This window comes from Thunnus albacares, chromosome 7, assembly GCF_914725855.1.
Source record: "Thunnus albacares chromosome 7, fThuAlb1.1, whole genome shotgun sequence".
NCBI lineage: Eukaryota > Metazoa > Chordata > Actinopteri > Scombriformes > Scombridae > Thunnus > Thunnus albacares.
The window spans coordinates 32,804,663-32,818,419 of NC_058112.1; the positions used below are offsets into that span (position 1 = coordinate 32,804,663).

General features: G+C 37.8%; 2 protein-coding genes across 2 annotated transcripts; both read right to left on the reverse strand.

Annotated features, from left to right (window-relative positions):
* Positions 1-1,594: 1,594 nt before the first annotated feature.
* Positions 1,595-3,340, reverse strand: LOC122985350 (tripartite motif-containing protein 16-like). The gene has a single exon (XM_044355932.1). The coding sequence runs from the start codon at positions 3,314-3,316 to the stop codon at positions 1,655-1,657; it is 1,662 nt and encodes a 553-aa protein (XP_044211867.1). The 5' UTR covers positions 3,317-3,340; the 3' UTR covers positions 1,595-1,654.
* A 5,569-nt stretch (positions 3,341-8,909) lies between these two features.
* Positions 8,910-10,632, reverse strand: LOC122985331 (tripartite motif-containing protein 16-like). Its single transcript, XM_044355905.1, has one exon. The coding sequence runs from the start codon at positions 10,630-10,632 to the stop codon at positions 8,968-8,970; it is 1,665 nt and encodes a 554-aa protein (XP_044211840.1). The 3' UTR covers positions 8,910-8,967.
* Between the last annotated feature and the right edge of the window lie 3,125 nt (positions 10,633-13,757).

Consider the following 13,757-nt stretch of genomic DNA (forward strand, 5'->3'; position numbering starts at 1 on the left):
TAGAGCAGCATGTTACTGTTGTAGCTGCTGGAGGTGGAGCTAGTTTACACTACTTTATATACAGTTAGCTAGTTTAGTCCAGTGGTTCCCAACCTAGGGGTCGGGCCCCTCCAAAAGGTCACTAAATCTGAGGGGTGGTGAGCTGATTAATGGGAGAGGAAAGAAGAAAAAACAAAGTTCTGATACACAATTATGAAATCTTAAGTAGCATCAAATGGAAATACTCAAGTAAAATACAAGAACTTTAAAATTGTACATAAGTATAGCATTTGACTAAATGTATTTAGTTACTTTCCAAGACTGATATTTGTGTGTTTACATATTTTAGCATTTAAACATCACCACTCATGTTGTATCAGTCACCTCTTTTAATCACAGAGAGAATCAGTAATCAAAATAAACATAAAGGCTAAAAGATTAAAAGAAAGTAACAACAACAACAACAAAAATGCAGACTTGTTTCAGTTTGCTTGTTGTTATAACCAGTAACCACTAGATGGAGCACATTTCAGTTTGAGATGGAGTTACAACAGCCAGTGTTAAATCTCCTGAGTAACAAGCAGTGATGGAAAGTAACTAAGTACATTTACTGAAGTACTGTACTTAAGTACAATTTTGAGGTACTTATACGTTACTTGAGTATTTCCATGTGATGCTACTTTATACTTCCACTCCACTACATCTCAGAGGGAAATATTGTACTTTCTACTCAACTACATTTATTTGACAACTTTAATTACTTTTCAGATCAATATTTTACATATAAAACATTTGATCAGTTTGTTATATATATATTGCTATTGATTAGACTATTCAACAGTATAATGTGTTGAAAGCATTAAAATGTTTTAGTGAAGAAAGCTGAAAGTACAGAGACTGACTGACAAACGTTTGTCTGCTCTGAACATGAACTCTGTACTTTGTGGTGTTTCAGGAGGAAAAATGCCTCAAATAAACTCATTTTAGTTTCAATATTTTCTCCAGAAGCTTTGAATGAGACCCTGAGATGAAGACAGAAGAAAACACTTTGTTCAATGTTGAAATAATAACTTTATTCAATATGTAAAGCTTCAGATTGTTCACACATCCGATCAGTAAAGTCTGTTAAATGACTTTTGTTCAATGATTTCATGTACAGATTCACTTCATCCACACAATCAGTTAGTTTAACCCAGAATGTACAAGAACATAATAAATGATTATTATCATGATAATTACAGTTTATGAATCTACAAAGTGATGAGAACAAAATATCTATGATGAGGGAAGTTCTGCTGTTTTCTCTGTTTAAGACACTGAGGTGGAAGAGAAACAACAGCACACAAATACATCAATACAAACATGAAACTAACATTTAGAACAAAGAGAAGTTCACATTTTCATCTGAAGAAACGTCAGTGAAGGTTAAAAACATCATCATGAGCAGTGATAGCCTCCATGGATTAAAAAACACAGGAAAAAGTGACATTTAAAGAAACTCAAAACATTAAAAGAACAACAAATGAAAAGAAAATAAGTGTTGACAATCCCAGTTTGATTGACAGCTGATGTCTGTGCAGTTCAGAAACACCACAACAGCTCTCAGAAACAATGGAGACAAAAACATGAAGAATTACAACAGAATCTGACACATGAAGTCTGAAATGACTTCTGTCTATTTGAGTTTACACAACTCAGCTGTGTTTCCATAATTCAGATAAAGTCCAGCATAGAGAGGCTGAGTGAATGTGGTCTGGACTCTGTGGAGGAGAGTCATGGTTTCAGAGACGCTGTAGAAGGACAGAATACCTGCTCTGTGATCCAGGTACACTCCTACTCTGGAGGAACATGGACCTGAGACGGGAGTTCTGATGTTGTTGAACCAAAATGTATAACTGTTAGTGTTACAATCTAACATCCAAGATTTATCATTAAATCCAAATCCACATTCATTCGAGTTTCCTGCTCTGCTGATATTCTTGAATGCGACTGCTACACGAACTCCTCCCCCTCTCCACTCCACCTCCCAGTAACAACGTCTAGTCAGACTCTCTCTACTCAGGACCTGACTCCAATTAGTGAATCTGTCTGGGTGACGAGAAGACTGTTGTTGACTCATGTATGTTGCTTTTCTGTTCCCCTCAGATAATAACAAATATGTGTATGCTGTGTTTGGATCCAGTGTGATTTCACATGAATATTTTAAGAATTCAGCTCTGGTCTTGGGTTCTGCTCCTGACAGTAAAACTTCAGTCACTGCCTGTGAGATGTTTGTCCTTTTCTCCCTCAGGATGTCCTGTAGTTTAACTCTGAGCTCTGACACAGCTGCTGTCACATCCTCAAAGTATCTCAGAGGACGGATATTGATGCTGGATGAGTCTGTAGATGCACTGAGTTGTGACAGTGAGGGGTAGTTGTGCAGAAACTCTTTGTGATCCTCTGTGTATGAGAGCTGCTTCAGTTTTATGTCTTTCCTCTTCAGCTCAGTGATCTCCTGCTTCAGCTTCTCCTGAAGCTCTTTGACTCGTCTCACTTCAGTTTCCTGCTGGGATCTGATCTGCTGCTTCACATCAGAGCTTCTTTTCTGGATGAGACGGATCAGCTCAGTGAAGATCTTCTCACTGCCCTTCACTGCTTTATTAGCAGAGCGATTGACGGCCTCCACCTCCTGTTGAAGCAGCTTCACATCTTTCTCTCTGTCCTGGATTCTCTGCTGGATGTTTTGTCGACTCACCTCAAGCTCTCTCTGCCTCTCAGTCCTTTCTGCTGCAGCTGAGACTGTGTCGTGGCTTTTATGTTCCTCCAGAGAGCAGAGATAACAGATACTCTGCTGATCAGTACGGCAGAACATCTTCATCACCTCATTATGACGAGAGCAGATGTTCTCCTGGAGCTTCTCTGAGGGGTCGACCAGCTTGTGTTTTTTAAATGTAGTTGATTCAAAGTGAGGCTGCAGATGTTTCTCACAGTAAGAGGCCAGACACACCAGACAGGACTTGAGGGCTTTCAGCTTCCTCCCAGTGCACACATCACAGGCCACATCTTCAGGTCCAGCATAGCAGTGATCAGCAGGAGCAGCTTGGAGTCCAGTCTTCTTCAGTTGCTCCACTAAAGCTGCTAACATGGTGTTTTTCACCAGGACAGGCCTCGGTGCAAAGGTCTGTCTGCACTGAGGGCAGCTGTAGATCTTCCTCTGATTCTCTTCATTCCAGTGTTTTTTAATACAGCTCATGCAGTAGCTGTGTCCACAGGGAATAGCCACTGGGTCCTTCAGTAGATCCAGACAGATGGAACAAGAGAAGGTTTCTTGGTCGAGCTGATCTCCTTTCTGAGCCATTTCAGCTCTCAGTGTCAACGACTGTCTGAGTTTCACTTCCTGAGAAGTGAAACATGTTTGACACCTCTTGTGCTACATTACATGTTGGTTACGCCCATCTTCAAACTGTAGATCTGAAGGGGAGGAAACAAAGAAATATGAGCACAGAGTAGAGCTTTTTGTGTTTGAAAGCAGGAAGAAGAGGGAGGGTTTATCAAGCGCTGATTCATTCAAAGTAGAGGAGCAGTTTTAAAAGGATACTGGCTGCTTTTCATTTGGCTAATGTGGCTCCTCGCTTCCTTCACTCACGTCTCACCTCCTCCCAGCTAGGACGGAGGAATTTAATTAACCTAAAGGGACGTCCTCACTCACTATGGCCTTATTTTGAGGAGACGACAATGACGCACAGCATCTCCACTGTCAAATATGTAGAAGTCAGCTATCAATATGTAGAAATGATTAAGTAACAGTTTAAACTCTAAAGTTTAAACTTAAAATTCATGTACAATTAATTAACAGTTTAAACTGTTAGTTGATAATTTCTCCATATTGATAGTTGGAAGGAAAACACCTGATAATTGCTCCAATGTATTATCATTTGATTATAGATCTTCAGAATCTTCTGGCTGTCACAGAATAAGACACAAGTAGACAATTTAAACCTGTTAATTACTGAAACAACAGAACTGACGTAAAGGAGCACTAAAAACAGCTGAAGCCTGCAGACTGTCTCTGAACTGAAATGACTCCCCAGGTTTTAAAATTACTGAGTTCTCCTGATATTCAGTATAATCAAACTCTCTGTTGATTACAGAAATACACTTGATGAACAACAGAGAAATGAATCACTGTTGTAGAAATGATACAATTCCAGTAATGTAATAGAAGAGATAATGAAATTATTTTATAACATTCTTTAAGTATTTGTGAAGAAAGAGGTTAAATAAAGAATGTAAATTTGAGTAAAAGGTTCATTTTTAATATTAGATGCATTTAAACAAATCAATAGTTATTTGTTGCAGCTCTGAATCCCAGAGAACATGAATGCATCAGATTATTTGGTTTTGTTGTTCACAGTCCTACCGCTCCTACCAGTCCCAACAGATTGGTGCCCCGTGTGAGGCTCCTGTGATATCTGCCTCTTTTGTGCAATAATCAATAATTAATAATTTTTGAATTATTAATACTTTTTTTCCAAAGATTTCAAATTTTGAAATTTTGACTTCTTTAGTGCTCTGCCAAGCATATACAGTGTGGTTGTGTATCGTATTCAGTGTGCACTAGTGGTTGTGTTAGCAGAGAGTTGTTAGCATTTTGCATGCTAGTTGTTTAGCCCCCAACACAGCAACCAGCTATTACTCACCAGAGGTGCTGAAGCCATCTCATTAACATCCTAATAGGATAGGTTGTAGAGTAATTAGCACACACACTCCTTTTACTGCTCACGTCTTTATAAATATCCAGAATTTATTTTGTACAGTATGATTTTGTTGGAGCAATATATGACAGATTTTAGATTTTACTCAACCGTAACAGTCTGGTTCATGACGATTGTTTTACTGACAGAAATATTTGTACTTGTACTGAAGGATCAGAGTTCTTGTTGCATCACTTCTTATGGACAGCAGGGAGAGTTTCACTGCTAAAATTACAGTCAATATGACTCCAAACTCCTGAATGTGTTCAGTTTTCATTTCTGGAAAAATTAATAAAACACTCAAAGTTCTCACAGTACTTTTACTTTAATACTTTAAGTACACTTTGCTGCTAGTGCTTATGTATTTTTACTTAAGTAAGATTTTTCATGCAGGACTTTTATTTGTAATGGAGTATTTTTACATGGCTATATTGGTACTTTTACTGAAGTAAAGGATCTGAGAACTTCTTCCACCTCTGGTAACAAGTTTGTACATGACAGCCACATACTGCTCTTGTATGACATGAAGATATACAAGGTCGTGAAGACTTGTTGTGCTATAGAATACAACTTACCTGACTATTCTGGAAATTACATTAAAATACTGTAGTACTACCAGCTACAAAATGACAACACAATAGCAGTTCATCCTGTAGGTGTTTTGGACTCCTTAATATACAATCATTAAAAAAACATGTTAAGTTATGATATTGTTCAAACAACACACTATAATTGTAAGATGATCCATAAGAAGGTTGATTTAGGGAAACAGGTCCTTATAGTTTGAAGACGTCATGAGTCACTGTAAACTACTTATGAGAAATAACTACTTATGGCTTTTAGTGACTTGTCATTATTGGTTTATCTGCTAATAATTATCTCATTTAATCAGTTAGTTGTTTGTCAGAAATTTATGAAAAATGTCGATCACTGTTTCCCAAAGCTCAAGGTGATGTCTTCAAATGTCTTGTTTGGTACCAACAGTCCACAGCCCAAAGATATTCAGTTTACTGTCATAGAGGACTAAAGAAACCAGAAAATATTCACGTTTCAGAAGCTGGAATCAGAGAATTTAGATATTTTTCTTAAAAAATTATTCAAAACTATAAATCAATATAAAATATTGTTGGTGACTAATTGATAAATCCGCTAATCATTGCAGCTCTAAATTATATCACAGTTTTGTTAGTTACAGGCCAGTATTAAGACTTGACAACATTCTCCTGAGAACAAGTGAGTGAAATATTGTACTTTCTACTCCACTACATTTATTTGACAGCTTTAGTTACTTTTCAGATTAAAATTTTACATAAAATAACATATTATGAGCTCATAAATTACACTACATTGTTAAAGGTCAAATCAAAGATTAGAAAAAAGTCCAAAAACTGAAAACAGATTTGTGTATCAGAACTTTGTTTTTTCTTCTTTCCTCTCCCATTAATCATCTCACGACCCCTCAGATTTATCCGGTGACCCTTTGGAGGGGCCCAACCCTTAGGTTGGGAACCACTGGACTAAACTAGCTAACTGTATATAAAGTAGTTGAAACTAGCTCCACCTCCAGCAGCTACAACAGTAACATGCTGCTCTAACACTGATGCTTCACTATTAATAATCTAATGATGTCATATATAATAATATATCAGTCAGAGGGACCAAACCACTACTTTTACTGCAATACTTTAACTACATCAAGCTTGTAATGGAAATTTTTTTACATTGCTGTATTGGTACTTTTTCTTAAATAAAGGATCTGAATACTTCTTCCATCACTGATTATAATCCAATAAAATAATGTCTCTATATACAGTATCAAATCATGCACTAAAACCTGTCCACTCATTGTAAGTCATTCTAGCAACTACAGCACCTTTAATGTGACCGTGTGTATGATGATGACAGTGATTGTAATTTACCTCCAGCTGATGGTCTATGGAAGCTATCATAGGTTCCGACAGGCGTTGATCAGACATCCCAGTGGTTCAGGACAGTCGTCAGGGAGCGGCTCTTGATATTTCTCATTGCATACTTTCTGATAGATTTCTTTACTTGAACAACCTGGAAGAAATACAGTGTAACACAAAAGTAACATACAGCAACTTGTTCAGGAGCAGTAAATCTAAAATTATGAGAAATGCACTGACAGGAGCATTAACCTTATCCTAACATACATGTCTTTGATGATGAGAGGAAAAAAGAGCACGCAGCAGAGACCCATGCAAACACAGGAAGAACATGCAAACTAAACTCCATAAAGCAAGATCTCGGATGGCTGGTGCTTGAATCCAGGACCTTCTTGCTGTGACATAACAGTGCTAACCACTGAGCTACCTTGTCGCCCTAAATTAAACGTTTTATAAAGATTTTGTTGAAAAGAAGAAAGTTATTTTCCCTGTTACATTTTGTCTAAGTGAGAAAGACTAACTGAGACTGACTACTGTATTGGTGTGTTTATTATTTGTTTATATTTGTCAGTGGTGGTAGAAGTACTCAGACCCTTTACTTGAGTAAAAGTACCAATACAGCAATGTAAAAATATTCCATTACAAGTAAAACTCCTGCAAGAAAAATCCTACTACAGTAAAAGTACATAAGTATTATGAGCTTGATGTAGTTAAAATATTGCAGTAAAAGTAAATAAATATTATGAGCTTGATGTAGTTAAAGTATTGCAGTAAAAGAAGTGGTTTGGTCCCTCTGACTGATATATTATTATATATGACATCATTAGATTATTAATAGTGAAGCATCAGTGTTAGAGCAGCATGTTACTGTTGTAGCTGCTGGAGGTGGAGCTAGTTTCAACTACTTTATATACAGTTAGCTAGTTTAGTCCAGTGGTTCCCAACCTAGGGGTCGGGGCCCCTCCAAAGGGTCACCAAATATGTCTGAGGGGTTATGAGTTCTGATACACAAATCTGTTTTCAGTTTTTGGACTTTTTCTCTGATCTTTGATTTGTGGTGAAATAATATCGATCTTTAGGGTTATCGACTGATATTTGTGTCTTTACATATTTTAGCATTTAAACATCACCACTCATGTTGTATCAGTCACCTCTTTTAATCACAGAAAGAATAATTTGTCATAATAAACATAAAGGCTAAAAGATTAAAAGAAAGTAACAACAACAACAAAAAGATACAGAGTAGTTTCAGTTTGCATGTTTCTACAACCAGTAACCACTAAATAGAGCCCTTTTCACTTTGGGATGGAGTTACAACAGTCTCCAGAGCGAGAGTTCCTGAGTAACAAGCAGTGATGGAAAGTAACAAAGTACATTTACTCAAGCACTGTACAAACCTATCAAATCAATATTTTACACATAAAATATTTGATCAGTTTGTTATATATGTATTGTTATAGATTAGACTACTCAACAGTATACGGTGTTAAAATTAGCTCCACCTGGAAAGCATTCAAATGTTTTAGTGAAGAAAGCTGAAAGTACAGAGACTGACTGACAAACATTTGTCTGCTCTGAACATGAACTCTGTACTTTGTGGTGTTTCAGGAGGAAAACTGCCTCAAATAAACTCTCATTTTAGTTTCAATATTTTCTCCAGAAGCTTTGAATGAGACCCTGAGATGAAGACAGAAGAAAACACTTTGTTCAATGTTGAAATAATAACTTTATTGATTATGTAAAGCTTCAGATTGTTCACACATCCGATCAGTAAAGTCTGTTAAATGACTCTTGTTCAATGATTTCATGTACGGATTCACTTCATCCACACAATCAGTTAGTTTAACCCAGAATGTACAAGAACATAATAAATGATTATTATCATGATAATTACAGTTTGATTGTACATTTCTTTATGAATCTACAAAGTGATGAGAACAAAATATCTATGATGAAGGAAGTTCTGCTGTTTTCTCTGTTTAAGACACTGAGGTGGAAGAGAAACAACAGCACACAAATACATCAATACAAACATGAAATTAACATTTAGAACAAAGAGAAGTTCACATTTTCATCTGAAGAAACGTCAGTGAAGGTTAAAAACATCATCATGAGCAGTGATAGCCTCCATGGATAAAAACACACAGGAAAAAGTGACATTTAAAGAAACTCAAAACATTAAAAGAACAACAAATGAAAAGAAAATAAGTGTTGACAATCCCAGTTTGATTGACAGCTGATCTCTGTGCAGTTCAGAAACACCACAGCAACGAGCTCTCAGAAACAATGGAGACAAAAACATGAAGAATTACAACAGAATCTGACACAAAGTCTGAAATGACTTCTGTCTATTTGAGTTTACACAACTCAGCTGTGACTCCATAATAATAAGGACGAAGTCCAGCATAGAGGGGCTGAATGAATGTGGTCTGGACTCTGTGGAGGAGAGTCATGGTTTCAGAGATGCTGTAGAAGGACAGAATACCTGCTCTGTGATCCAGGTACACTCCTACTCTGGAGGAACATGGACCTGAGACGGGAGTTCTGATGTTGTTGAACCAAAATGTATAACTGTTAGTGTTACAATCTAACATCCAAGATTTATCATTAAATCCAAATCCACATTCATTTGAGTTTCTTGCTCTGCTGATATTCTTGTATGCGACTGCTACACGAACTCCTCTCCCTCTCCACTCCACCTCCCAGTAACAACGTCCAGTCAGACTCTCTCTACTCAGGACCTGACTCCAATTAGTGAATCTGTCTGGGTGACGAGAAGACTGTGGTTGACTCATGTATGTTGCTTTTCTGTTCCCCTCAGATAATAACAAATATGTGTATGCTGTGTTTGGATCCAGTGTGATTTCACATGAATATTTTAAGAACTCAGCTCTGGTCTTGGGCTCTGCTTCTGACAGTAAAGCTTCAGTCACTGCCCGTGAGATGGTTGTCCTTTTCTCCCTCAGGATGTCCTGTAGTTTAACTCTGAGCTCTGACACAGCTGCTGTCACATCCTCAAAGTATCTCAGAGGACGGATATTGATGCTGGATGAGTCTGTAGATGCACTGAGTTGTGACAGTGAGGGGTAGTTGTGTAGAAACTCTTTGTGATCCTCTGTGTGTGAGAGCTGCTTCAGTTTTATGTCTCTCCTCTTCAGCTCAGTGATCTCCTGCTCCAGCTTCTCCTGAAGCTCTTTGACTCGTCTCACTTCAGTTTCCTGCTGGGATCTGATCTGCTGCTTCACATCAGAGCTTCTTTTCCGGATGAGACAGATCAGGTCAGAAAAGATCTTCTCACTGTCCTTCACTGCTTTATTAGCAGAGCGATTGACGGCCTCCACCTCCTGTTGAAGCAGCTTCACATCTTTCTCTCTGTCCTGGATTCTCTGCTGGATGTTTTGTCGACTCACCTTGAGCTCTCTCTGCCTCTCAGTCCTTTCTGCTGCAGCTGAGACTGTGTTGTGGCCTTTATGTTCCTCCACAGAGCAGAGATAACAGATACTCTGCTGATCAGTACGGCAGAACATCTTCATCACCTCATCATGACGAGAGCAGATGTTCTCCTGGAGCTTCTCCAAGGGGTTGACCAGCTTGTGTTTTTTAAATGTAGTTGATTCAAAGTGAGGCTGCAGGTGTTCCTCACAGTAAGAGGCCAGACACACCAGACAGGACGTGAGGGCTTTCAGCTTCCTCCCAGTGCAGACATCACAGGCCACATCTTCAGGTCCAGCATAGCAGTGATCAGCAGGAGCAGCTTGGAGTCCAGTCTTCTTCAGCTGCTCCACTAAAGCTACTAACATGGTGTTTTTCACCAGGACAGGCCTCGGTGCGAAGGTCTGTCTGCACTGAGGGCAGCTGTAGATCTTCCTCTGATTCTCTTCATTCCAGTGTTTTTTAATACAGCTCATGCAGTAGCTGTGTCCACAGGGAATAGCCACTGGATCCTTCAGTAGATCCAGACAGATGGAACAAGAGAAGGTTTCTCGGTCGAGCTGATCTCCTCTCTGAGCCATTTCAGCTCTCAGTGTCAACAACTGTCTGAGTTTCACTTCCTGAGAAGTGAAACACGTTTGACACCTCTTGTGCTACATTACATGTTGGTTACGCCCATCTTCAAACTGTAGATCTGAAGGGGAGGGAACAAGGAAATATGAGCACAGAGTGGAGCTTTTTGTGTTTGAAAGCAGGAAGAAGAGGGAGGGCTTATCAAGCGCTGATTCATTCAAAGTAGAGGAGCAGTTTTAAAAGGATACTGGCTGCTTTTCATTTGGCTGATGTGGCTCCTTGCTTCCTTCACTCATGTCTCACCTCCTCCCAGTGAGGATGGAGGAATTTAATTCACCTAAAGGGACGTCCTCACTCACTATGGCCTTATTTTGAGGATACGACAATGACGCACAGCATCTCCACTGTCAAATATGTAGAAGTCAGCTATCAGTATGTAGAAATGATTAAGTAACAGTTTAAACCCTAAAGTTTAAACTTAAAATTCATGTACAATTAATTAACAGTTTCAACTGTTACTCAATATTTTCTACATATTGATAGTTGGAAGGAAAACACCTGATCACTGCTCCAATGTTTTATCATTTGATTATAGATCTACAGCATCGTCTGGCTGTCACAGAATAAGACACAAATAGGCAATTTAAACCTGTTAATTACTGTAATTACTGAGGTGTTCTCAGGAACTGAAATGACTCCCCAGGTTTTAAAATTACTGAGTTCTCCTGATATTCAGTTTAATCAAACTTTCTAGTGATTACAAAAATATACTAGATGAACAACCCATAGATGAACAATCCCACAGAACATGAATGCGTCAGATTATTTGGTTTTGTTGTTCACAGTCCTACTGCTCCTACCAGTCCCAACAGATTGGTGCCCCGTGTGAGGCTCCTGTGATATCTGCCTTTTTTTGCGCAAGTATCAATAATTAATAATTAATCATTTTTGAATTATTAATACTTTTTTTCCGAAGATTTCAATTTTTGAAATTTTGACTTCTTTAGTGCTCTGCCAAGCATATACAGTGTGGTTGTGTATCGTATTCAGTGTGCACTAGTGGTTGTGTTAGCAGAGAGTTGTTAGCATTTTGCATGCTAGTTGTTTAGCCCCCAACACAGTAACCAGCTATTACTCACCAGAGGTGCTGAAGCCATCTCATTAACATCCTAATAGGATAGGTTGTAGAGTAATTAGCATACACACTCCTTTCACTGCTCATGTCTTTACAAATGTCCACAATTTATTTTGTCCAGCATGATTTTGTTGGAGCGATATATGACATATAGATCAAATCAGATTTCAGATTTTACTCAACCATAACAGTCTAGTTCATGAAGATTGTTTTAAAGGATCTGACTACTTCTTCCACCTCTGGTAAGATTGTATATGACAGCGTCATACTGCTCTTGTATGAACGAAGATATACAAGGTAGTGAAGACTTGTGCTATAGAATACAACTTACCTTGTTTTTCTGGAAAGTACACTAAAATACTGTAGTACTAGTAGCTCCAAAGTGACACCACAATACCAGTTCATCCTGCAGGTGTTTGGACTCCTTAATATACAATCATTAAAAAAACATTTTAAGTTATGATGCTGTTCAAAGAACACACTATAATTGTAAGAACATCCATAAGAAGGTTGATTTTGGGAAACAGGTCCCTATAGTTCAAAGACATGCTTATCCAAGAGTCACCGTAAACTGAGATAACAACTTATGGCTTTTAGTGACTTGTTGTGATTTATTGTCTATAAGGGCTGAAACTAATGATAATTTTCATTATTGATTAATCTGCTAATAATGATCCTATTTAATCAGTTAGTTGTTTAGTTTATAAAATGTCAGAAAATGGTGAAAAACGGTGATCACTGTTTCCCAAAGCTCAAGGTGAAGTCTTCAAATGTCTTGTTTTGTGCTGACCAACAGTCCACAGCCTAAAGATATTCAGTTTACTTTCATAGAGGACTAAAGTAACCAGTTGAGAGCTGGAATCAGAAAATTTGGATATTTTTTTATTACTCAAAACTATTAATTGATTATAAAATATTGTTGGTGACTAATCGATAAATCAACTAATCATTGCAGCTCAAAATCATACCTAAGTACAGTACTTGAGTAAATGCACTATCCAACACTGGCTTTAGATTACAGCCCACAACGTAGAGAGTAATTACTCCGTAGTTACAGTATTATCTATCTACCAACGATGTACCAGTACAGTACATATATGTAGGTACTGGGGAACAAGATGTGAAGTTATGGAATATGGGGCAACAATTTACGAACTTATAAAGAACTTATACTGTATACTGTTATTTTTAACTACTGGGTACCTATTTTATTATTACAGTATGTATGAGCTACTGAGCAATAATCTGGAAATTAGGGACAAATTTAGAGAGAATTAACTCTTTAGTTATTTGTTTAACTACTAGGTACCTATTCTGTTATTACAGGGTATAGTATGATCATAAAACTGAACAAAAATCTGGATGTTTCAGGGAAGATGAAGTGTTGACTTCTGCAGCACTTAATAAATGTAATGTGATTTTATTTTAAAATGACCTTATGAACAATCACTGTGTTCCTTTTTCATTTTGGGATAAGCTACTTAAATAGCCAAGGGGTACATCTGTGCATTTGCTTCGCAACAAAAGTCCAGGGGACAATGTGTTGTCATGGAAGCTGTCAGCTTCTGGAGACTGTAGTTCACCTCACCAGCAAACTTCATCACTTGGCGCTCGTTTATGGCCTGGTGGCTTCACCTGCCATCGCTGGTCAGAACTCACCCATCAAAGATGTCACTCACTTGTTGACAATTCTGAAGTCATTAAAATGTTGAAAGTCTTCTCCCTGGTATTTTAATATGGCATTACGGCTCCTCAAGGTGAAAGATTACCCTTTTTCAGCTCTGTGCAAGGTCTCCTTTCATCCCAGGAAATAACTATACAGCTATACTTAATATAAATATAGCTAAAGATAAAACATGAGGTATGAATCAGAACGCATATATACGGTTCATATAGTCTTCTGATTGCAAACTGTGTAGTTAATTTAGTTTGTTCTTGTTTTGAGGCAAGTAAAATTGAAATAAATTGTTCTCACATTGTCTTCTGTAGTTACAGAAT